Below are 26,939 nucleotides of genomic sequence, written 5' to 3' on the forward strand. Positions count from 1 at the left end.
AAGATCTAATAACACCATTGAGTTATGTTATTGGAAATGTGGTATACAGTGGTGATAGGGCTTGAGCCACAGATAACTACAGATCCAGTCTTGGAAAAGGGCATCTTTCAACAGTCTTAATTCATGTGTCAATGTTAAAGTTAAGAAAAAAACATAATGTGTTTGTTGAAAATAAACACGACTGTTAATAACATCTGGTTCTCATTCCGAAGTTGCCAAATACCGCTGATTATGCAGTGCTTTCAGTGTGAGATCCCAACACCGAATGCTAAATTTTGTGCCTGCATGACACATGACCAGACAGGACCATTTGTGGTGTTACTATATGCTTGCAGACAGCCATAAAGCACCTGCTGTGGCACCATGATACACGGACGGTCGGCATCATGAGTCTTCCAACTTTAAGGAAGTCTGGAACTACATCTCTGAGGCAATGCAAAAGCATTCAAAAATGCAAGACAGGCAATATTATCAAATGTTAAATTATCAAATGTAAGAGCATTTCAGGTACATAGCTGTAGCTCTACCTAATGTAGCATATTAGTTTTTATTATAACTTTGCCTGATTCCTTTGTGACTAAATGTTTCGCTAATATTGGCGTAATCAGCAATGAAGAAGGTATTATTTTTTTACCCGTACAAAATAACGTTAGTACAAAATAAAGTAATGATTATAACCGGAATATATGCTATGTATTCCAATAGACTGGACGAAAACTATGACCTCTGTAGTAACCTTGTGTTGTGTGCTGACAACAGCTGACAAAATGAACATAAAACGGTTCTCTTACCAAACACACTGCTTTCATGTATTTTATTATTCATCACATTAAAGTCCCTTTCAGTATCATGGTCTGTCTTTATTGTCTTACAAATATTAAGTTATCCACAAAAATAAAATAACTTAGATAATAACCATATTAAAACATAAAAATACATACATACATACATTTATGACATGAAAAAAATGCATATTGCTGATATCTCCCAGAGTTTTCCTGGACACAGTTCTGTATGTGCAAACCACTTATCAGGATCAAAATAATCTATTACACTGGAAGCACAATTCCAGATTTTTTTCTACTCTGCTTTCAACACAGAAACATATTTGTCTGAAATAAATTACACTGTCTGATAAGGAGCCTCACTCATACATGTTTCTCAAGACCAAATATGATCTTCAAAATCTGCATAGGCAGGAACACATATCAACTTTGCTACTTATATACCTTGAAGTTGACATCAGAATATCCCTATCTGCACACATCGAAGACGTGTGAAGAAGGTGAGTGTTGATATACCACAAGAAGCTTACAGTGTCACACACAGTATGTTACATCACAAAACAGGAAACACTTTGACTGATGGCAGCTTTATGGTGTGAGGAACCGAAGCTTGTTCACGTGCACTCAGTTTTCTGAGGCACTTTAAAGTTATTTATGTATTTGTGCAGCATTATTCAGTTATATTAACAATGCTGTTCATATGGTGCTGAAGATGAAAACTTGTTCAATGAAGGTCTACTGTGCACATTACCATGACAGTCCTCTTACATTATACACACAACACAAACAACACATGTAACATTTTGGATACCTCAGGATAATGTATCTGTGCTCTGTTTTAGGGTAATATACTTTTCATATTATAATACGAGCAATGGTTTCAAATGGATTCACAAAATTATCCTTTAAGGGATAGTGCTGGTCCTTTCTCTATTGGAAGCTGATTTGTGTGGATTTTATTTTAAGAACCTCCGTTAGAGGGAAGGAAACTCAGTTCTAAGGGTCTGATATGACCGTGCTGATTCCAAACTCGTCAAATATCGTCGCTTGGTCAGTGATTTCAGCATCACACGACACCAAAAGCCACCTTTTTCACTGGGTTAGGGTAGCAGGAGAGCACTTCTCGTGGCAATATGCTACACTGCTGGGTGGCATCAGTTAATAATTCAGCCGGACAGAACCTGTCACCGAATTATGATTTGTAGCTAAACAGTGTTAATTTGAAACAGTAACAACATAATATAAGGAGCTGTAAAGTCCCTATAACGGGTTTAGGAGGGGAGGTGAACCAAACTATTGTTTTGTTTTTTCTATATCTAACCACATACTTGTAGTTACTGTACAGTTCCTGTGAAAATGGAAGTGTATTTTGGACAATATGCAGTTACCAGGCATAAATTGACACACTGTCCTGAAGCATTAACAACAAAAAGCCACTCTACCTAGTGCATCATATGTAGATGTGAAGGGCACAGGCCAAGCAACGATATTTGATGAGTCGGAATAAGAATGTGTTAGATATAACGAATCGTACCAACATTCACACTATCAGTTACATCCTCTTAAAAAAGTTTGCCCCTTTAAGGGAACTTTGTAATTCAAATAGTCCAGTCTGTCTTGGGACCTGTGTGAATGTTTTTAACTGAGGGGTGTCATCACTGTTAGCAGGACTACACATTATGCACACAACAAAGTAACATTGACTGATACATCTACAGAGTGTCATTTGATCCCTGCTGTATTCCTATAGGTGTAACATGATGGTTGCTATAAACATCGAAACTTCTGAACTGCCCTTGAACAAGGCACTAAATCCTTAAGTGCTCCAGGTGTATTGTGCTGTGCCAAATCTTGTGCATCGTGAAATCCTGATGTGTGAAAAGGTCTTTATTTGTCTCAGCCTTTCCACCTTATATACTGCTGGTGCTATGAAGCAATATTATTTTCATTCTGCATGCAATCTACCGCTTACTCGTAACTCTCTGCTCATCTCATGCAGCCGTATGTCAGTCTACATGAAACAACAATGTTTAGTTGTTTTCTGAGCCTCTCAGATTTCATATTTGGAGCTTTTCAGATTTATCTGATTTAACTAAGTTCCTTTGTCTCAAGAGGAAGGCAGTAAACATCCAAGCTTTCTGGCAGCTTTAGACAAATGCCTCATGTGCACGCTCTTTACCAACATGCACGTCTATCTTTCTGCTGGCTCAACTGCTTTGCACCCTGTCCCTGCTCCTCTGGAAAACAGCAGTCCACTGCAAAAAGGTCAGGGGCACATATATTAAAAGTCATATTCCCCTTTCAAATTAACAGCCTTGATTTAAAAAAAAAAGTCTTTCTTTGTTTTCTTTACAGTCTTATAGTGTGTGTTTCTTCATTTACAGACACTGACCCACTCTGTTATCCTGCACTCTTCGCACACCACGTAGCAGCACCAGTGAAACTTGCAGTTGCAGCGTTCACTCCGCGTCTGCTGCAGGATGTTGTGGCCTCTCCCACAGCACAGACTCTCACAGTTGTCCATGCCGGGGCTGGTCTTGTTGCAGATCCGACCCTGCGTCCCTGCCGAATCTGACCCCAGGTCCCGCTCGCAGAAGTCCGGCGACTTTTCAAAGTAGACCAGCTCGTTGATGTTCGGCCGCCGCCGGTGCGTGTGGTGGTGGTGATTGTGGTGGTTGTTCTGATGGTGGTGATGGTGGTGGTGGTTGTGGTGGTTGTGATGGTTATGGTGGTTGTGGTGGTTGTTGTTGTGGTTAGAATGGTCAAGCTGTCCTGTGTTTCGGTTGTGAGCCTTAATGAGCGTGGCAATGTGGAAGCGCTCTTTGAGGATTGAGCCCACCACCCGGAACTCTGGGGTGACCTGCCAGCAGGTCTTCAGCTGGCAGCTCCCTGATGTCCCGTGGCACTTGCATTTCCTTCTCATGTGGTCGAGCACCACCTGAGAAAAAAACACATATGGAGGCAGACAAAAAGAGAGAGTGGGATGGGGCAAGGAAGTGAGAGGAGGAGGGAGGGGAGAAAATGAGACGGATTAATGACTTCCCTGATTACTGGCTACATATAAAGTTTAATATATACAGGTACAGTCTGGTGCAGACTGCATGTCATATTTCAAACTGGCTTTTTTTAAAAAAAATTGTTTGTTCTTCTAATTCCAGCGAATAGTGAATGACACATAATACCCTGAAAGGTATATTAGTCCCGCATTTAACAATCCAGGTGGTCTGACTCTGAGCCTGTTGTCAAACATACTGATATCAAATAACCCAGATGGATGCAGGCATTTCCCAAACAGACAGTAGTGTCATTATTCATCTTTTGGCATCAGCTAAATGACTCCACACACAACATACATGTAGCTTCACATTAGAGTAGTCGTACTAGTATTTTTAGCAAAATACTACCATTTAAAGGAACAGTTTACCCTGAAATCAAAAATACATGTTTTTATTGTTATCTTTAGTGCTGTTTATCAGTCTAGATTGTTTTGGTGTGAGTTGCTGAGTGTTGGTGACATTGGCCATATCTGCCTTCTCTCCAGTATAATGGAACTAGATGTCACTCAGCTTGTGGTGCTCAAAGCGGCAAAAAAATACATTTGGAAAAACTCAACAGCAATGTCGCTTTCCAGAAATCATGACCTGGTTACTTGGGATAATCCACAGACCTTGTCATGAGTAGTTTCACGGGAACTACTTTCTTTCTACTGAACTAAATCCACCAACCGAACCACTGCACAGAAGGAAGCATGTATTTACTCAAGTACAAGATGCTCATGCTTGTGATGGTGCGCAAGATAAATATTGATAACGTCCTCCTCGGCTCAGCTGTAACGTTAGTTAGCTCAGGTGGTGCTAGATGCAAAAAGTTCCTTCACGAAACTGCTCAGAGTAAGGTCTGTGGATTATCTTGAGGAACTTGATTATCTTGACTGAGACATTGCTGTTATATTTTTTAATTTATTTATTTTTTTGCCATCTAGTCCCATTATATTGGAGAGAAGGCAGACAACTCTACGGCCAGTATCTTCACAACTCAACCCAACAATCTAGATGAATAAAAGCCACTACAGCTTAGAGGAAAAATATGTGTTACTGATTTGGGGGTGTACTGTCAATTTAAATCGTAGGCTTTTTAAAGGAGCAGTGTGTAATATTTAGTGGCATCCAGCAGTGAGGTTACAGATTGCAACCAACTGAATACCCCTCTGCTCACCCCTCACCTAAAGTTAAAAGAAAAAAAAAGGAAGTAAAAGGAGCCAGTGTTTTGATTTGTCCATTCTAGGCTACAGTAAAAACACAGTGGTGCAACAAGAGAGAGGACCTGCTTCTGATGTAGATATGAAGGACTCATTGTGAAATGAAAGGTGATCATTAACTAATGAAAACTTGTGAATCGTATATATATATATATTTTTTTTTTTTTGCCAATAGATCTACTTAAATCCTACACACTGGACCTTTAAAGTCTGAAAGAACATCACTGATGTCTACAGTACATCTGCATGCATAAACAAGCATAAACACAAAACAATCCATTAGAGCATGACCAACACAAGAACTACCCATCCCTTTCAGCAGCAGCATACACACTCATACACACGTACATCCCATATGGCATGAATCCTGTCTTTCTCAGTCATATTTCCTCAAGGCTATGTATTTGTGTGTGTGTGTGTGTGTGTGTGTGCATGCGCGTGTGCTTATCAGTCATCAACTGCTCTAAACTTTAAGATCCAATTACCAACAGGAACACCAGGCCACCCAGAGTACTGACAGATGCCACACACACACACACACACACATGCCGGACACTTGCACAATTCAACACATTCCACACATGTGTTAACAATAATGCTAATCCCCAGACTGTCACCCACACGTTCTGTGTCATCCACATAGACTGGGACAGAAATGGTGAGCCACGGGTAAGACCGATACTAAGAGATGAGTACAGGAGTTTATTGTGTATGTGTTGTACAGCCTATGTGCTTATGATTGAACATATGTGTGTTTTTGGTACTTTCTTTGCTTCAGAACTTGGAACTATACTAAGAGGAGCATCAAACAAATGATTTGACTTGTTAAAGTTATGCAGGGAAAAAGCCCAAAAAAACAACAGAGATAGGTGAGATATCTACTTCACTTCACTTGACACTTCACTTGTCCTGTTTCCTTTTTTGCTTCCATTTACTTTAGAGACCGCTTGAACAAGTTGTTGAGGGCTTGGTTTGCGTGCTGGAAGGCTCTATTGCATGCTGTCTTATGGGTTTTCCAGTTGAGCAGAGTAAAGAAGCAAAAAAAAAAAAAACATGTTCCCTTGTTCTGGAGCATGAATAAGCAGCGAGGTGGATGAGACAATGTAATAGCGCTAAATGGACTCACTTGACTCATCTGGCTGGAATGAACATGTTCGAAAGAGCAGCAAAAGAATTCCCTCTTGTTTCTGCCAAAGGTAATAATGATCAGTCACAGTATTTTAAAAAAAGAAACAAAATAAAATTTTAAAAATTTGACTGTGAAGCAGGGAAGGTTGGAGCTGCAACAAATAAAGAAATACTGCTCAGAATGGAGGGCACTGCAAATGTGTTCATAGAGTTTGAGTTTGATAATGTAAATGTGTGTTTCTTACTTAGACAGATGTATACAATCTGTAAATATATGCATACACTAAGAAATGTTAGTGTCACTATCACTTTACTAATCCACCAGTAATAGAGTATTTAAAGGAACAGCATGTGTAATGTAGGGGGATAAGAGGACTGCAGATTACAACCATCTGAAATTTATAATTCCTTCATTGTTCAGTGTTCAGGAGGTTTTCTACCAGGAGTCAAATTATTCCCAGAGGATCTCTTCCTCTCCAAAAATAATGGACCTGGTCATTTAAACTGGTAAAAACACTGAATAAAGCCATTTCATGTTACAAATCAGTGTTTATCCAATGCTGTTTGCATGTCGGAGAAGGGCTGTAAGCCAAGCACCTGCTAATGTGTGCTCACCTTTTTTCTCTGAAAACTTCAGACCCAGATGTTCAGGAGGCTTTTACTGGAGCCTATCAGTACAGGTCTCTTCCTCACCAAATTGACAGACCGAGTAATTTAAACCAGTAAAAGAACTGAATAAAGCAGTTTCACATAAAAAATAAATAAATAAATAAATAAATAAGGGTGGAGCTGCTAACTACAGTGGCCAACACATAAATACAAAAAACCAAATGGCCCTATCTAGAGCTAATGTTTGGTTTGCCCATTCTAGGCTACTGTAGGAATTTGGCGGTGAACATGGTAATCTCCATGGACTGGTCTATGTAGATTCAAACAGCTCATCCTAAGACAACAAAAAACAACAATTCTTATTTCCAGGTGATTATACACAGAAGAAATCATACTTATTGAGGGCTATTATCTTCAGTTTCTGCCAAAATATCCCACTTAAATCCTACACAATGGACCTTTAAAAAAACAAAATGTTTTGAATAATTTTGATGGTTAAAAAAAAAAAAAGAATTACCCTAAATAATACAAAATATGTTTTTTCATTCTACGTTTTGCTCATAACGGGTAATTGGAAAACAAAAAGTGACTATAAAGTATGCATTTTGGGTAAACATGGCTCTACTGTTATTGGGAGTGTTGAAAACCCAGTTTGAAGAAGCTGTGATCTGTGGTGAGGAGTGGCTGTAAGACTTTATAGTAAACAACATTATAATAGCTCAAACAGCACTTGCGCTGAGTTCAGATTGCAGCCTTGGGTTCAGTTTTTACATAGGGGCAGAGGCAACCCCAGAATCACAAACGTGCTGGCCTTAAACACACAGCAGAGTCTGTAATCATAAAACTCTCCAACCCACTTAAACCTTAAAGGGACAAACTGACCCAGGAGTCATAATTGCATCCACATTGCTTCTGTTTGAAGGTACATTCACAGCAGGATATGGGTTTCAAAGGGCACTAAAACAACAAAAACGGAGTAAAAGTGTTATATCTACTGACAGTTTTCTTCATATTTTGTCAGGAGGAAAAAAAAACTAAATTGTTCTGGGACATTATGAACCACAGAACCATGACTCAAGTATATGTATATCAGAGAGAAAATATTTCCCTGGGGCAAAAACAGCATATGGAAATCTCACTTAAACTGTGATGCCTCCAGCAGTACAACATATCTGGCTTCCATGCCTAATGTTCAGAATGCAGATAAATGCAACTGACTGTTTTCTAAACTCCTCCACCCAGCAGCAATTGTCCAATCACAGCTTAGCTCAACTACGCATGGCAGGCCAGTGGATATTTGTACACATGCTAAAGCAGTGTGTACCACGCTGTAGTAAAAAAAAATGCATTTAAAGAGTCTAGAAGGTAGTGTCATTGTTTTCTTTTTCAAAACCTTAAACACACGAGCATACGCCTAAGAAATTCAACAGCTTGCTGTCTTAACATAAAATTGAGATCATTAGCACGTAGGCTACTAGCTAAAGTAATAGTTTAGGTCATCTTTGGCAGCTTTGTTTTGTTCTTGATTGGATTTTGAGAAGTTTGCACTCTGAAAACCCTAGTATGTAATGCATCAAGTTTGCTAGACTTAAATTAGTCCTCATTCTAAGAACAAGAATATTGTAAGTTGTAGGCTACTAAATCTGCTTCTGTATGTGCTGTGGGGGCCAAGAAAGCTTGACAGGCATAGCAACAGAAGTGTTGCAGGAATTAGCTAAACGTAGCCCAATAGCTTATGGTTTCTAATTCATCACTATATAAGGATAATGTTGCATCCATAAGTTGGAAGTATTCTGTCAAACACAGTCAGTCAGATTTACAACTTGTTGCTACTCAGCTAAAGTCTGACGTTTTAACCAGTGACGAGGCCTGCAACAACATTCAAAGAGGAATACCACACTATTTAAAAATTAACATATTCAACATCAAAGGAATAACAACTGTGAGATCTGTTTCATGGATAATCCATTAAACACATAAATGCTGCACACCCTGAGCTCTGACTGGGCGAAGCTTAATAAAAGTCTGCAGTCTCCTAAAACCTCAACAAAAGAACATAACTGTGGGTGACTATTATGTTGTGCATGGGGAAAATGTATTCCTCAGGTACAGGCCAGACCCCAAACAGGTGTGACAGCCCTTCTGCTTGTTTCCTCTGCTAGTGCTGATTGTTTTGTCACTCCAGGGCAGCTGAGTTAATGAGCCCAATTGAGTGGCATGGGATACACCTTGGCCCGGTGTGCCCCATGCACATAAGAAGAGCAGCAGTCAGTCTGTCACTGGCAGACCTCCTTACCCCACCTTTGCTCCCTTTGTTTTTTGCAGCACAACACCCTTACAGCACATTTTCACCCAGCCGCTCCCTACCAACACGCTCTTGTTGGTAGTGGACTTCCACGTACAGATTTCTCTTACCTACTTGTGCAATTTGTTTGGATTTGTTTGGGTTACTTTTAGTTAACAAATAATTTTATTGGTTGATTTTTTACCAATGTGTCTCCTTTCCTTTTTGTTCAAACGGAGAGAAGTGGAGTGCTGATTTCTTTTCAAAGAGTGACAAAATAAAGAAACCTGGTCAAATGAAGTGCAGTGTGCAAATTAGAAGTTAGAAGATGTTAGTCAGAAAAAATAATGATTTTAGGCTTTACTGATCTTCAGTAATTAGTTTGACTGTATTTTTCAAGCTTCTGACTGGTTATTGATGATCAGATAAGAGCTTTGGAATTTTCTGGTTTCTTCCTGTTCCTTCTCATCAGTACCTGGGGCTATGACTGACAAAGGGAAAGAGACAGCACCGAAAAATGTTGCGTGTCTGTTTCTTTGTCTGTGTTTATGATAACTGTCTACTGTGGAAAAAGGGAGCAAAACGTAATGCAGTGATTTATTGTTGCCCTGTTGTAGATCTTGAAAATTAGCCCCAGGGACACTCGGGCCTGGGTGGCGGAGCTGAAGGGGTTATAAATGCAGAGGGGAGGGGAGAGGAAACAAGAGAGGAAAAGAAGATGACGGGGGGAGATGATCTTTAGATTATCTCTTTGCTGTCCCTACACCGCTTGATACACAAAGGCTGTGTGTGAGAGAGTGTGTAGGTGTTATTAAAAATCATCTCGCTGACACTCGAGACTCAGTCATCATGTCCTGCTGCTATTAGCCACATAGATTAGATTGTCATCAGAAATCCTATCTAACCTGTCATCAGCTGTGATTGTCTTGGCAGTGTAAACTGGGAAATATACAAATATTGTACATCTCGCACAGCTTGACTCACTTTATATGAGCTATAAAAAGCTTGTTTGAAAAGAACGCTTTGCATAACACACTTACTGTCAGCTACGATGGTGCATGTTAATGTGAGCGGAGACTCAGTGGTGTCCTGAAGTCTGGCTTTGAGAAGAATAAAATGTTAAACGAGGAAAAGAGCTGATGTTTTATGGATGAAACTAGCGACAATGATACAGTCCATGTCCCATTACAGTCATTTCAAAGTAAGTTAGGCGGAGTAATGATCTGAATGTTAAGTTAAAAAACTTTGAAAATACTTGTTACTAGATAAAAACAAGGGAAACTGCTAATGCTATTCCACTGCTTACATGCTGGCTTACATTACACTGAGAGATGTAATTGCTTCAGAGTCAATGGCAGACCACAGTTAAAAACAAACATCTGGCAAGTTTTAATTGGCTTAGAGAGTAAGACAGAGGCGTCATAAAACAACCCCAGACAGAGATCAAATACAACATGTTGGTGGCAGATTAGGACTGCAGGCTACATAATACAGTAGACGGGCAAATAGTGCAGCATGCTGGAGTAGAGCACAGCAGACTACCATGCAATGAGGAAGAGTGGATGAAGTTAACTAAAGATCAGAGTTGATGTCTGCCCTTGATACCACAATCTGATGCTTTGGTTTTACTGGAAAACAAACAGCAGGCAGATTCAGAAGTCCAGAAAACAAGAGCAGAGAAAGCTAGAGCCCATCCTGTGATCTGCAATTTAAAGTAAGGGGGCCATACTTCCAGCACCCTTGCTCGGATCATGCCCAATTTAGAACCTGGCCTTAATTTTGCATACCTGTAAAGTTTTGCATGGTTGTAATTTTACTGTATCTTTCCACAGGCAGATAGAAAGACAAACATCTGGCAAACCACTGAAAACTGCTTCTTTGGTAGTTCCTGCTGTAATTGGTATCACCAGGACCACATTTTACCATGATGACACACACACACACACACACACACACACACATAGCCAGTGAAAACAATACCAGCTTGCTAGTAAAAAGGTTGATGACAGGTGACACATGCAGGAATTGAACAGCAAACATTTCAACTAGTTTGAGCACTTGACAAACAAGACAACTGTACTCTCACATGTTCTCCCCCTTTTTTTCTTTTGAACTGATTAAGTCTGTCTGTCAGTTACTATTTAAGTCTATCAACTGTATTTTTCTTTCTTTCTTGATCGTTTGTTTTATGTTAAAATTATTTTTAAACGTACAGTATTTTTCCAATCAACTTTTGTGCACATGTATAATCACCTTTTTCATATTTTACCACTTGACTGAATGGGCATTATCAGTGGTTATCTGCCTCATAGATATGGGTTAGAAGGGCCTGCTACAGCTACTAGGTTCAAAAGGCTTTTATCAGCCCATTAAATTGTCGTTGTCAGTTTCAGTTGTCATCGGGAGCAAGTTTGAGAGGTTTCATTTTCAGTTGTGTTAGCTTTAGGTTCAAGTGATCAGGTTTTGCATAGAGATCATAATTTGATCTAAAAAAGTTACGCTTGTTATGTAACGTAACATTATGTAATGGGAGGAATTTACACGTCCTGTAAAATAAGTCAACGTTGACTTTTAGTTTCACAAGAGGGACAAACCGTCTCCCCTGGGTAAATGTCCTGTTTGTTTATCAATCTCTGTACTATACTTTAGACATTACATCACCAGACTTCCTCCTTTGCTTCTCTCATAATTATTACAACCACTAGAGGCTGCCACCAAACAATAAACAGTTATCTGATAACAGCATTATTGAACATACTAGTAGGTGCAGCCTCTTCTAACCCATTTCTATTTGGCTGATAACCACTGATAATGCCCATTCAATTAAGTGATAGCATTCAAAACAGGTGATTTAACATATTCCCTATAGGAATAATCAGTAATTAAAGTGATTATTTTCTAGAACACACAAACTAAATGAGGCAGTTTTTCAAAGTGTGCAAGTGCCTGTTGTAGCCCCGCCATGCTGAAAACTGTGACACATAACTTGAGTATGCCAAAGGTGAAGTGTTACCACACTGTTTAAAGCCTGATGTTAAAAGCTGATTTTGTCATTCTGACCGAATATCAAGACTTGGTTGAGTCAGCACTGACTCAATGGTAATGAAGAGGTTGGTGATGACTTATAGCACAGCAAAGCTTTTTTTGTAGTGGGAAAGTCCTCTGGCATGACACACATAACACCACCAATCTCTGGAGGCGGGAGGCCAATGAGAAATTGAGCAATGTGCTGCTTGTCTGTGTTGTAACAACATTAATGAGGAATCCCACACCAGAAATTTTTTTTTGCATTAAATATGTGATCCCATCCCTTTGTAATCTTGCAAATAAATATGTGTAAGCAAGTAAGATGACAAAATGCTTTAAAATTTGTTATTAAGTGTAAAATGCATTAAATTGTGCTCATTGTTAATCTGCATTCATAACCAACACTTTTTGCAATATAAGACTTATATGTTACATTAAATATTCCCCATGCTGTCGCAAAGGCGCTAGGCAACTTAATTTCCAGTCATAACCTGCTGCTTGGTATCAGTACAGTACACATAATTTATGCCTTATTCCTGTTTTGTCAGGCGCATTGAATTTAATCGCTGGCCAATCCCTGTGTCATCACCACTAACCGCGTTTGGGAAAATCCTAATCTAATGTCTGCGTGTCCTACAATCGACCCTCTTGCTGATAAACAGCAGGCTTGGTCTGCATGCCGCCTTGTGTTTCTCAGTTCAAAGACAATCTACTAAAGGACCTTTAAAGCCAAGCAGAAAGCCAAGGCGATATCAAAGCACACAAACAAATCCCACAGCAGCACATTAAGCCCAGACATCACTTTAAACAAATCAAACGCCTCGCTTCAAAAGAACATTTAAGCAAACGCAGACAAATACATACCCACACATGCAAACACAATGACATACAATTACCGAGCAAAAGCATATCGTATAGTACTGTATACAGTATACAGGGAGAACTAGATCAAAACAAGTGTGTGTGTGTGTGTGTGTGCGTGTGTGTGTGTGTGTGTGTGTGTGTGTTCTCACTCACTGTTAATTGCACACAATGTCCACAGCCCTTATTTAGAGACTCTAATAAAATGTTATTACCAGCATAAGCACTTCCACCTGCTGAGCTTTTACTATGAAACATTTGCCTCTGTGTATATTTACATGTGTGTGAGTAAAGGAGAGGTGTGTACATATGCACATATGTGTGTGTATGTTTGTGTGTTGGTGTGTGAATAATATGTGGTGGGTCAGATCAAATGCTCTGCTGCTGTACTGTCAGGACTGTGGAATGCCCTGCACACCACTGATGATATGAAAGGGCCTCTAAGGAGAACAGGACTAACCCCACACTAATGTTGCTATTTTTGATCAAACACACTTTGCTTTTTGTGTGGGTTCTGAGTCAATGAATTAATGTGAATGGGCTCTCCAGAGCAGTTTATCATCGCAAGGTTAAATTAGGCATAAAAGGATCCAAGGAGTCCCATTATTGCTGGTTTGGATCAAGCTGCTCTTGATTCATTATGGTTTAAATCACTTTTACAGGAGGCTGTATACAATGCTGTGTACAGTGCCCTAGTGAAGTAATGCTATATCTTGAGCACGCGAACTGGCCATCAAGAAGTTTGAGAATATTCCCAGGGGGTTGGTCTTGTGAGGGCCTTTCCTTTTTTCCCATCCATGGCATTAAATAGATTTTCAATAGGTCATCTCACTGTAGCAACAATATGGTTGGTGCAATAGGAAATAGAACTTATAGACAGTAGAAGTTTCATCAGAACTGACACAAAGTATTTAGCACTTGTTAGAATTATGTAGCTTTTCTTCTTTGTTCCATGTTTTATATCTCTTACTGCTAGAACACAGCTGATTCAAATTCTCAACTTGTTATGAACTCCTGAAGTAGCTTGATGACAGGCTGATCATTGGAATCAGCTGTGTTGCAGAAGTGGTCGTGAATGACAGGTATGAGAAACACTGGCCTAGAACAACCAATATAAACCCAACTGACCACCAATATTGTTAGTATTGTATTGTGTTTGTTGAATTTAGGTTTTATGTCCGGTGAACAAAATTAAATATAAACTAACGCAAATGTCAATGTGAAGTAGAAAACTGATGATATTTTGTTGGTTTAAAGTTGTTAAGTAAGCAAAATCCAACATGTTCATCCTGACGCAGAATAGCAACATTTATTCATAAGGTATCAACACCAAAATGCAACATCTGCAAAAAGTCATAGTGCTAAAGTCCACACAAAATGAAATTATAATGCCTTTAGAAATTGAAAATATCATCACCTGGATTTTCATTTCAACCAGAATTTGATTTGTATCTGACATAAGAGTCCTACATCTTTCTGGCATCATATTGATATCTGGTGCCGGTTGGGAAATAATGGATTTGTGGTTTGTTTGTTTTTTTTTAAATTCATCATTTCTTCATAGACAAAGTTTTTGTGTCAGTTTGATCTTGGTGTATTAAATTGGATCCGGTTGACAGTAAATTCCAGGGCTGTTTTTTGTAACCAGTCTGCTCCTGGTCTTGGTTCATGCAAAATGGGTCTCCAATTACCTAAACATCCTTTTTTTTCATAACAAAGCAAAACATTTACAGTTGGTGGCTTATAATTTCTTACCACATTTATCTCACATGTGAGTGGCAGGTGGCTGAGGTTATTACATTTTTGAATCAGTCCAACCACAAGTATTTTCTTTTGCAACTGAACATTGCATTCAGTACTTTTCAATAAATTCTAACCTGTGGCAGCTGGTGCCAAGAGAAAACTGATGTATCTTGTACAATGGATACAAGAAAAGTATACAAATGTGAATAAAATATGAATTCAATAAGCCTATGATGGGTTAACATATTCAGCTGCTGTATGTTTTTTGTCCTGGGGGAACCATAAAACAAAGCTTGCATTTTCGCCTGGCATTTGGCAATGGGCATTTATAATCATATAGAGGGACTGTCTATAGAGGGTTTGCCTCCTCCACAATTTGGATTTGTGTCACAATATATGCTCACAATTCTACGGCTGTGTATAAAATGAGCCTTTGCATCAGTGTCTTAACATGCTGAGCAAATTCAAATCCCAGTAATTTTTGAAATACATTTTCCAAATCCTAGGCCCGTGTCTCTGTGTTAACAAGTGTATGCAAAATATACCAATAACATTAAAACCCCCATCTTTTCTCTTCCCGTAATATTGTGATGACTCATCTTAATCAAATCAAATGCACTTCATGGCTAGTTTACCCCGCCCATTATATAGAACCACAATTTACCATTAGCTTTTGGGTTTAGCAGCACCATAAAAATGTTTACATTTCCCAAAGAGCATGGCTGTTGTGTAATATATCAATGTAATCAGTGATCCAATCAGATCTAAAGGATTTGATTTAAATCCCCTGTCCACATCCACTCCCACACTGGTTCTATTAAGATCACTAAGAGTCAACAAAATACCAAAGACACAAGTGCCTTCATGATCATAACCCCTGCAAATGATTTGGAGACAGTTGGGGCAAATGGCTCGAATGTTCAAAATCAGTTCCAAGTATTTAAAAGCAGACTGGCTTCATTACAAATTTTGAAAAGGTTGTCAAAAGAAATTGAAATGTATAGTTTCCTTCCTGAAATCAGGTCTACCATCTCTCCTTACTCCCCTGAAGTCAGGCCCTGATGGTAAATTGTAATTACCAGACAGCGTTTGCCAGTAACACGGCAGACTGTTGCGTAGCCAGCACTGTCACCACCTGCCTAATGAACAGACAGGACTCAACAGAACCTTTGCATGGCTCTAAGCTGTGCAACATGAACAGGGGAAGGTGTGCCAAGCATTTGTTATGAGGTGTGCTCCCAAAACGATTGAGAAAAACATTGAGACTTGGCCAAGAAATTTACTGCCCTCGTGAAGTGTCACAAGCAGCCACTTTAAACATGTTGTGAGACTTTTTAAAACTGCTCTTATGGACTGCTGAACAGTAGTCTGTTTTGGTTCACAACCTTCACGTATTGAAGGTTAAATTGTGCATCAAGTAAAGGAAAGGCAGAATTCTGACTACTTGAAAGTTATGGATTCACAATAACATGAAGAAAAATAAAAGGATAAAGAATCAATTAAATAAAAAGACTTCAATTGATATTAGGTTAGAAAAGAAATACATTTACATGCTTTATTATTAGTTTGCAGGGAATTTATCGAACAATGTAAATGTTTGATGTGTAAATGTGTTTCCTACAGAAATAAATTGTATGTCTGGTGGTAGCTGATAAGAGGGGAGGTGGGGGCAACCACAACGACAGCAAAGTTCATTTTATTTTATTTTTTTCTCTTAAATACCTATGTGTCCCTTTATATCATTCTGTGACCCCTCTCTAAATTCTGATGTTTTTTGCGGGTCCCTGAACACAGTGCAGGTGGAGCTCTATGTGAGTTCTCTTTTTCCTCAGCAGGAGTTTGTGACTCACCAGGTGAATAATTGATATTTCTATCACTCAGAGCTGATCAGATCATATTTTTGGATGAGAACGAATGCAAACTTTTAAACGCAGCAGAATGAACAGTAAGTCTCACTTTCAATGTGCATGCCTTACTGCTACTCCATCTGTGCCCAGCGTACACTCTGCTCCAACAGTGTGGTGCAATGTATAACTGAACGGTATATAAATTCCAATAGTCGTCCTAATAAACATTCCAGCTCCAGAAATAGAAAATGTGGCAGCAGGTGTTTTATAGTGGTGGCCCACAACAAATAAGTGAATGTTTGGGGAGACCCTGGTTTATTTTTCCTGCTGACTGTGATTAATATTTAGTTTGTTTCAAATGTAAACAAGCAGCTGGTAAACTTTCATATGTACAACATTAGTAATATGCTGACACCATATGTAAATAAATCTCCCCTCCTCATTAATTTTTCGTGCCTCCTCAGTGTACAGTATTATTTCTGTAATCAGTCCTGCTGGAGAGAAGTAGGAGGAGGCAGAACAGGAGAGAAGGAAGAGGGGGGGCGGAGGAAGGGCGAATCTCTTTCTACTTTCCGCCCCGGTGTTTGAAGTCTAAAATCTTTTGCAGGGTTTTAAACATCTGTTTCCAAACTGCCAGCAGCCACTAATTAGGGCTAAAAACAAGACGGAACGTCGTGAGAACCCTGGGGTGGGCATGAGGCGACATGCACACCCCGCTAAAAAACCACCGCATTCCTCTGCTTAAAGACTACCTCTCTCTGAGAGGGGGGGGGGGGGGCAGGGCAGGGGGTGGAGGGAGGAGCGGGCTGGAGGGAGGTGAGGTGGTGGTAGTGGTGGGTCGGTGGGAGGAAAGAGATACGGGAAGAGCAGGCATTATTTTGAGGCACCACCTGTCAGTGTTTTCTGTTTGATTCTAGGGGTGTGTGTGTGTGTGTGTGTGTGTGTGCGTGTGTGTGTGTGTGTGTGTGTTTTCAAGGTCTTAGAGGGGTTTTGTTGCGGCTTTTCTATATCATTTGAAGTCATCAAGGTGCGTGGTATTTTGTAGTTTACCAGCTCTGCAGTGAATCATACTTGGCTTCTCTCCTTTGGTGCTCTCTCTCTATCTGCTTTACTTTTCCTGTGTACATTAAACTCACTCAAACACTGATCTCAGGCCTGTAGTAAGCTGTGACAAGTCAGCAGGACCCCTCTAAGCAGCTCCATGTCAACAACGGTTCGATAATGCACACACAGCACACTCATCAGCACACATCCACCCTAATTTGATATAGAATTATCATGGAAGACATCCATTAGCTCAGGATTTTGGAAAAGGGGCTATATAAGATACTTATGTATAGTCAGTGTATTGCATACAGCAGCTGGCAGGCAGCATGCTCCCAGTTTGTGTACATCTCAGCATTACAATGCTATATGTAAGGGTTGATATCAAAACATATTTTAACTACTTCAAAAAAACTCAAAAAATAAAATATCAGTCCAAGTGGGTACTGTATTGAGTGTGATTTCAATATGAAGTTTCATTTCAGTTGGATTGCGTGACAGCTGCTAGTAACAGCACTTTTTGCTGACTGGCGGCAGATGAAAAATGTAGTGCCAAAGGAAAAGTTGTGTGACCATGGTAACGTGGTGAAAATACCCACAATATAGCGTCCACTTATATTGATATTGATTATTTTTTTCGGTAGGCCTTTTCTAAAGTGGCTAAAATACGTTTTGATTCCAACCCCTGTAGCGTGTGCACCCTGTCTGTTTCAAACCGGGAGCACTCCATCCATCAGCTACTGTATGTAATACACTGACTATACATAAACATCTCATAAAGACCCACTTCAAAAATCTCAAACTATCCCTATAAGCTCATTATATAATATCAGCAGCATAGGGGCATACAGATTTTCCTCCATCTCCTCTTATTTTAATAGTTTGGTAGTGCTTTCTCTTTTCTCTGTGCAACAATGATGTATGACCAGATCTATCAGAGAGGCAGGCCAAAGACTTTTAGCTTTGATCCCTACCAAGGTCATCAAAGGTCGTGAAGCTCATGTCAGAATACAAGAGGTTAAGGTCAGGAGCAGCGGGTGTCATTTAGCCCTCGCTGGTCTGATGACTTTGAGTCAGAGTTTCTCTTGTTTGATTGATGCTTCAGCTCGTTTGGTCTGCCTGGCACACAGAAGACTAAATTTATTGTGAGGAATCTGAGAGCCAGTATTTAGCCTTTCTAAATAATCTTCTGGAAAGATCAAACTGTGAATTAAAATAAGGCAAAGTGCCAGTTTTACTTTGTTTTCTTTGAGCTACTGTTGCTCATTTCAAAGTTTAAAGGGTGTGATTACATATTGTGATTTTGAAAGATTTTCCGCAGGGCACTTCACCTGTCAAATGGTGGAACTGGATTACTTTGATAAACTTGTTTGCAATGCAATCTATAAAATCATCATTCATTTTAATTATTGCATTGCTTTATTGAGTTGTCCTTTATTGACTTTTGGTCGCATCTATGGGTATAATTGAAGTTTCTTACCAATTAAATGGCTGACTATTCATTTTTTATTTACTTTTTAATTTATTTTTTTTTCTCACACACAAAGCCATTGTAGCCAGACAACATCAGGTTAATTCTCGTTTTCCCTGCAACTTAATACGTTTGTCAGTTTATCAAAATGAGAGCAGATATGTTTGTTTTAGCCACTGTCAACAGATCTCTCATCACATGTCATGCATCACATGTATTTAGGTTTTTCCAACTCTATAATGAAAGCGGCTTTTTAATATGAGGCTAATGGGCTAATTGGCATCTGTGTCATCATACCTGAGTAAAAGGGTACTATTTTAAGTCAGCAGTCAGTGTCATTGATGTATGACCATCTTGACATGACGTTGAAAAATTCTAAATGTTTTCAGGGCCAATTTAGCAGCAAAGTGAAGGTTGGTAATTATTTCAACAGTAATTTACACTACTTACTACATTTTTGAACCAGCTGTTTTGCACTTTTACATATTAGAGACTCGATTCCACACCTAGTCCCGAGAAAAGAGGTTCCAGTGTCTTGCTCAAGGGCTTTTTGACAGGACACTCATCTGCTACCAAGGAAAGCACAAAGCAGGATCAAACCTGTTTTGGATGTTGGACAGTGTACAAGTCTGCCATCCTACAATGGTTCATTATTAGGAAACATGTGGCTAGGTAGAGTGGACAGAGTAACGACATACATGACATACAACCTTACATACTACATCCATGCAAAAACTGCAGGAGCTAAAAGACAAAATGCTCTCTTTCCTTTGCTCGTGAACACATTGCTCCTCAGGTCATGTTGGCCTGCACCCTAAGCTGATACTTCCAAATCCTTGAATTTATGTTACCAGTTCTAAATGTATGACTTCTACAATTTCAGCTACTGCATGGAGGCCAGCTGTTGTTGAGTTCAGCTGACGCGCTCCACATTTGTGTTTTGTCTGCATAATCAAGGAAACCAGAAGTAAACTGATGAAGAGATACAAGCCCAATTTACTCAGGAGGAAACTGGAAACAATGAGCAATTTATGGCCGCTTCTTGTCTCTGTTCCACCACAGTGCTGCTGCATATCGTCAAGGCTTATCACTATCATTTACATCTCTTCACTTCCACTCCCCAAGACAGAAACCTCCGAAGGACTTTTATTATATTGACATTTTAACCTTAAATAGTTTAGATGCTCAATTAGTAGCATACAATTCAGATATAAACTAATAGATGACCCTAAAATAATGTATTTGACTTTTGTATCCAGTCGATTATGTCATAGGGTGTCTCTTTGTCACAACGTTATGACTACAACAAGAGAGAAATGGTAGAAAATGTCAGTGTACCTGTGTAAAAAAAGCAGGACAAGTCTATTCTCAGCTTGAAAGATATATACAAATAAAGATGAAACTTTCTGACTGATCTGAAAATACAGGAACTGGCAGATCACTGAGAGTACACGACCATCATGATTACAGAACAAAGCTAGTCCAAATTGGCAACTTCCCCCAGTCTGTCAAACTGACACTGACTGATCTGTAAATGTTTTAAGTCCTGAGAGCTGGAGAAATTACTGAAGTGTCTCCCAGACAAACAACAAAACAGTAGCACAATACAGACAATTTTAAAGAATTGTAACTCAAGCAACAGGCTGACACAAAATGTGTACATATCATATATCAACCAAAACCCGTAGATTTGTATTTAATGTGACAATACCACAAAAATAACAAAATATATCCACCAAAATAAACCATTTGAGCAAAGGCTTCTTTCAACTTTAACATCTTCATCAATAAGTGTTCAAACCAATACTTCCTAAGTACCACCCAATTTTCATGAACATTATTATACTATGCTGCAAATTAGAGTTTGAATAAAGCAGAAAGTTAAACTAGACACGTATGCATTTATGTAATTCCCAATGCCCATATTGAGGCAACCCTAATATATAAAGAAGGGTCACAATGGGAATTCCAACTGTGGCCCCTTTACCAAATACACATACCTCTCTCTCTAGTTTGCACTGAGTTGCACTTTGAAATGTTAGGTACAATAAATGAAGTTGAGAATACAGGACAGCCAATTAGACATCAAGCTTATAACAGGCCTCATTCACCATGTGTATAGATATATTTCTACTTTGCATGTAACCTCTTGTAGTAGTTCCTATATGTTTGGACAGAGCACAACCATAGTTAAGATTAGATCTAATTCCCAAGCACATTTTACTAGAATTGTAGAGATAAATATACAGTGCAACAAGACAAGATTTTGATTCAAGTTGCTTTTAAAGAACAGATTCACAGTTTTGCAAGACTTGAACTGTGTATTAGCCATCACTGCCGTTGCAGCTTCAGCAAAGCCATGACATACACACACACACTCTCTCTCACATACACACACAGAGGGAGAGAGAGAGAGAGAGAGAGAGAGAGAGAAAGAGAGAGAGAGCGCCTCTGCCAGCAGAAATAAACAGTGATGTAATAATGACAGGCCAATGTGAACCCAGCCAACAAAATCAGATTGTGTTGTGCACTGCAGCGTTATCATTGGCCCAGTAGCACTTGACCCACCCATTCTCCACCTGTTTTATTGTGTAATGTATTTTCTTGTAGAAACAATTTTAAAGAAAGAATAATATTTACACTGATAGCAGAGATGATGCATCCTTCACAGGTTTGTAGATACATAGAGCACAGCAGGGTTAGATTCAACTTTATTTAACATGGCCAATTTTAGATGGAAACAACACCTACACTAGGTGATATGTGGTAATATGATGGTAACAACAAAGTATGATTTGTTTGCGCAAACTACCAACCCCACTGGGTTGTTTTCAGTTTAAAAGGAGCCCTTCACTTAAGTTTTATAAAGTTGTGGACGACAGATTTTCTGTAAATGCTCATAGCAAAAGATGCAGCAAAGACCTGACCTTTAGACCAAGATCAAGCTCCAAAAGCACTTGGGCTTAGATTTCCCATAATGCAGCTTGATAGGATCTTTCATTAGACCCCCCCGCTCGGTAAATGCACACATATTTTAAACCATGCAGCTTATAATATAGGCTCTCTGCAAAAAAAAAAACAAGCTGAGATAACCCTGATGACATCACCAGGGTAAACTTTATGTGCAAAATTGTTGGATGATCCTTTAATTTGAAGAAAAATGCACTTGTTTTAAATATTCAGGGGGACATGTTCCCGGCATCCTCCCTGAAATCTATGCCTATGCATATATGACCGGGTAAACTGAATCAAAATCTTGTGAAAAAATGCTGCAAGAATGCAAGAAGAAAATATTACAAATACAAAGCATAATACAAACATTATGAATCTAATAGAAGCACACTCAAATACGCACGCCCTCTCTTTTTCCATCCCATCCCCACTCACCTGTCTCCCAACTCTGTTATTATGCAGCCTCATACGAGCATGGATGTCCTTGTAGGTTTCACGGGCATCCAAGAAGTCCCTTGAGAACTTCTCGCCGAATTCCACATCAGGGCTGCAGCCGCCCCACTCCCAGGAGTCCTGGGGGCCTGGCAGGTCAGCAGGGAAGTGCTCCATGACGCCGTGTACCATACCCTTTCCCCGGTGGATGGCCTCTAGTTGCAAACGGTGCAGTTTGATGCGGAAGGCCTCCTCGTCCCCACGACGCTTCTCGTCACAGCTGCACGCCTTCAGCTTTCCCATGGAGCAGGCGTTGGCCACTGCATGCACTACGCCTGCTGCAGCAATGGCATATGCAAAGGCACTCTCCCTGAAACCTGTGGGGTGAGAGGACAGCGTCGTGGCGTTATTATTCAGCCTAATGTGGAAGAAGAAGGTTATAAAGTGTTGCAATCAGAAAACAATAGTTGGGAAGGGAGGAAAGACATATTTTGTCTAAAAAACGTGTCATAACACTTAGTTTCACAGCTTAGCCAAAAATGTTTTCAGTGTCAATTTTAACTCACTGTGATGTCCAAAATGACACAAGTATGACACGGAAGCAAACAAGGGCTGTGTTAAGCGTTGTGACATTCAGCGATGTGACGTTTCTTTAAAGAGGCCGCCGTAGACACTTTTACGAGTTTAAGAAGATGGAGTTTATGTAAAACATCAACAAATTTTCAATAACCTGCAGGCAAAAAATACCAGTCAGCATGTGTCATGAACCTGTCAGGTGAAATGACAGGATTACCAAGTTGATGGAGGATGTAATTCGATAACAATCCAAATTCATTTCACAATGACTAAGCTGCTGTTTATTGAGTTGTGTTACATTTTCTATTTTTAACTGCAACAGCATCAGAAATAAAACCAAAACTATTTCATTCCCCTCATTAAATCTCCATTGTAAAACTGCTGGATACAACTTGAGATGTCAAGTAATTTTCCAAGCCCTGAAATTCAATTTAACAAGAGCTAAACACGCAAAGAAATCCTTTCACTTCTCTGAAAGTGACATGTGTCAAATTTGACTTTGCACGCTTTGTTTCACACGTGATCAGTAATGCTGTAGTAAAAGAGATTCCTCTATGTTGATAAAGACACGCATAAGAGCTTATTCACACGTTTATACTTAAACACACATGCCAAGACTCATAAAACGTGGGGAAACATCTGGGACAATAGCAATTGAGTGTTCCAAACACTTGCGTACTCAGTCTCTGTGGGCCAACTGAACATGACCAGACCCCCACCACTCCCATCATAGGACCCACGGAGGACTTAAAGACTAAGCAGGACTGTGTCTCCTTCTGTCTGTCCTACATATGAGGTTGTGCTACTAACTGCTATCTACTCACATGTACCTACTGCTTTCATAAACGTGGTACTATCTGCTTACATGTACCTTGTGCTTACACATGTAGTTATTACTAACTGCTACCTACTAACAAGTACCTATTGTTTATATATATTGTTGTTACAAACTTTTCTCAAGTACCTACTTCTTATATATGTGGTGGCTACTAACTCCTACCTACTTACATGTTGCGACTGCTTATATATGTAGCTGTTACTAACTTCGATCTACCAACAAGCACCTACTTTGTGTATATTGTTGTTGCAAACTGCTATCTACTTACATGTGGTTGTGCTAATAACTGTTATGTGTTACTAACTACTATGCACATATATGTATCTCAGTAAGTACAACTGTGCTAAATCCTGAATGTCTCCCTCGATCAATATTTTTTCCATGCTTTCCTCCAGTGTGGAGTGTTACCGATATCCTTTGATCTTTCATCCACCCTGTAACCATTACCTTTGCTATTCTGGAGTGACTGCCTGGCACTTGGTCACTGACTCACTTCTCTGACTGCCTGAGTGGCATCAGATGGCTGCTCCTTTTCTCTGCTTTTGTCATTTATATCTTGCTATAAAAACAAGGACACAACTATGTGTTACTGTGCATATGTTGGTTATACCACACCACAACTTTTGCCTTGTCATCACTTCCAATTGGCTAAGATGGACTACTGCATTTAGATGAAGTGTTTTAAATGACTATGTGCATGTAATCTCTCTGTAAGACGTGTGACTGCTTTTGCCTTTACATCTAAACACATCCCTTTCTCCTCGACAGTACGTCTAAGTTGCATGCGGTACATGTAATGACTCTACCACAACTGATCTGTAATTCAGTAGACTAATGTTACAGTGCTCTTCTCTTACACACATGCACAGGCGATATATACACACATTCATCCTGTCTGTGTTGATTTATTTCTGTGACAGAAAAAAAAAAAAAAATTCCATGTCCAATTGTGGAATCCATGAATATTGAAGGATGAAGTGCGACAGCAGCATTTGCACTCATACCCTCTACAGTGTTTGTTGTTAGATCTCAGCTTACTGCCTGTAAGCATTGTGCCCTCAGGTTCTATAAAAGCAACCCTACTGGCAGTCAGTTACTGGTGTAGAAAACAGTGAAGATTATAATGGAAACTTGTAAAGAAAACATGAAAAGAAACCACTTAGGAGTTTATAGCACACTGCTTGAAGGGGAAATTATTCAGCCTGGTTGTTGGAGTCAAATAAAAGGCTATTAAGTGGAACTGCCCCTTTTAGCTCTGTTTGATGTTACTTCCTTATTTGTATATTCAAGTAAACTTCATATTGTTTCATGTTTGTGACGTATGATGTAAAGTTTGACACATTTGCTGTCATGCTGGACTTATTTGCTCACTTGATACTGGACACATAAAATGTTGGAGGCAACACAATGAGGAGTAAATGAGAAATTCATCCCTTGAGCAAGTCAAAGTCTATCTTTGCAACTTGTGCACATTAACAAGGAATAGCAACACTATTGTCACAAGGTTAAAAGAAATACAGCCCTCTGATTTGAATAAAGTCAGTCTGTCAGCGCAGAGGGGGTGTCAACACAGGGGGCTGTGGTAAAAGAGCCCAGAGTCTGTCAAAAAAAGTTCAAAAGGCTCAACTTTTGCCACAACACTCACACAATGTAATCCTGCGAGGCGCCGCATTAACCTTGAACAGGCCTTTAACAAGCCCCCCACCAAAGCAGAACCATGCACTGCTTTAACACAGGGACGTTATCGATCTGACTTTTTAAAAAAATCAGACAGCCCATGACATGTAGGTTAATTGTCAGTTTACAAGAAAGCTAATAGTCCTATAAATAAGTTATACAAGCTGGCAACATTAACCCGAGTGTCTGTGGCTGCATACAGTTCTTCAACTCCTTATATGCGCATGCTTTTTAAATAATAATAATAATAATAATAATAAAATTGAAGCTTTTACATTTTGAAGCAAGCTATACACACAACACAGGCATATCATCGCTTTTTAGGTTGATCTGACAACCTTGTTAACAAAAAGTTGTTTATTGACACATCAAGGAGATATAAAGCAACATCAGCATTAACACTGGGTTGCCTTCGTGCCCGCCTGATAAATGCAAGTCCAAATATCACTCTTCTTTTTGCTCTTGTTTTGGTCTCCACCATATTCTGAGGGAAATATCTGGCTTTTGCTGCTAAAGCTTCACTTTTATTTATTTTTTATTCAGAAGCTAGCCGCTAACTGTGTCTGTTGTTTTGTGCGGGGAAAGTAGCACAATGGGGGGTTAACAAAGTTATATTATATATAGTGAAGTAAAATAGTGAACCTATATCACCATAAAACCAAACAATGATCGTTACTTGACAACGCTGGAGATAATTTGTCATGCCAGTATCGTACACTGCACTGCTGGTGACAACGTAATATATAGAGCATGACGGTCCCTATACAGCGGGTGGGAAGGGCGGAGGATGGATCCAACTAACCCCAAACTTTCCATCTGCATGTGATTTTTTTTCTACACCTAACCAAGTGCTTCTTTTCTTGGTGTTGGTTGCCATGTGCTTTTTTTGGCCTAAACATAGTAATGTGTAGCATCATCCCACCAAGTGCATTTGTTGACATTAGGGTAGCGTCATCCTGGAACATCAACAGCAGATGCAGAAGGATACCTAGAGCATAATATGTAGATGAGAAAGTCCATTGCTGAGCAGCAATATATGGCAACTTGGGATAAGAACGTACTGAAAATGCTCTTTAGAGTCGAGGGCTAATTAGCTATTGAGCCCATAAACTAATTAGGAAAATGTTTGAAGTAATAAATCAAGTGAGAAGAAATTTTCTCATAGACTTATAGAGACATAGACTTCTTCTTGCAACCAGAAGAGTCACCCCCTGCTGGCTATAAGAAAAAAAAGCAACTTTAAGGCACTCCATAATGGCTTCACTTGTCAAATCTGGAGATAATTCTACATAGATTTGTCATTAATCAGATAATCTGCTTAACATGACAACATACAAATTGGCCATTGATCTGTTGTTATTGGAAAAGGTATTAATCATAGCAGTGTCCATGCAGAGCATAAGGGCA

General features: G+C 39.4%; 1 protein-coding gene across 1 annotated transcript in view; it reads right to left on the reverse strand.

The window, feature by feature from the left end:
* Positions 1 to 805: 805 nt before the first annotated feature.
* wnt10a (wingless-type MMTV integration site family, member 10a) overlaps positions 806 to 26,939 on the reverse strand; it is a 30,938-nt gene continuing 4,804 nt past the window's right edge. The window contains exons 3-4 of the mRNA XM_042495037.1: positions 22,445 to 22,818; positions 806 to 3,723 (exon numbers count right to left, since the gene is read on the reverse strand). Coding sequence (XP_042350971.1) covers positions 3,160 to 3,723; positions 22,445 to 22,818 — 938 coding nt within the window. The 3' untranslated portion in view covers positions 806 to 3,159. The remainder of the gene's footprint in view (positions 3,724 to 22,444; positions 22,819 to 26,939) is intronic.

Source organism: Plectropomus leopardus, chromosome 10 (assembly GCF_008729295.1).
Source record: "Plectropomus leopardus isolate mb chromosome 10, YSFRI_Pleo_2.0, whole genome shotgun sequence".
Lineage (NCBI taxonomy): Eukaryota > Metazoa > Chordata > Actinopteri > Perciformes > Serranidae > Plectropomus > Plectropomus leopardus.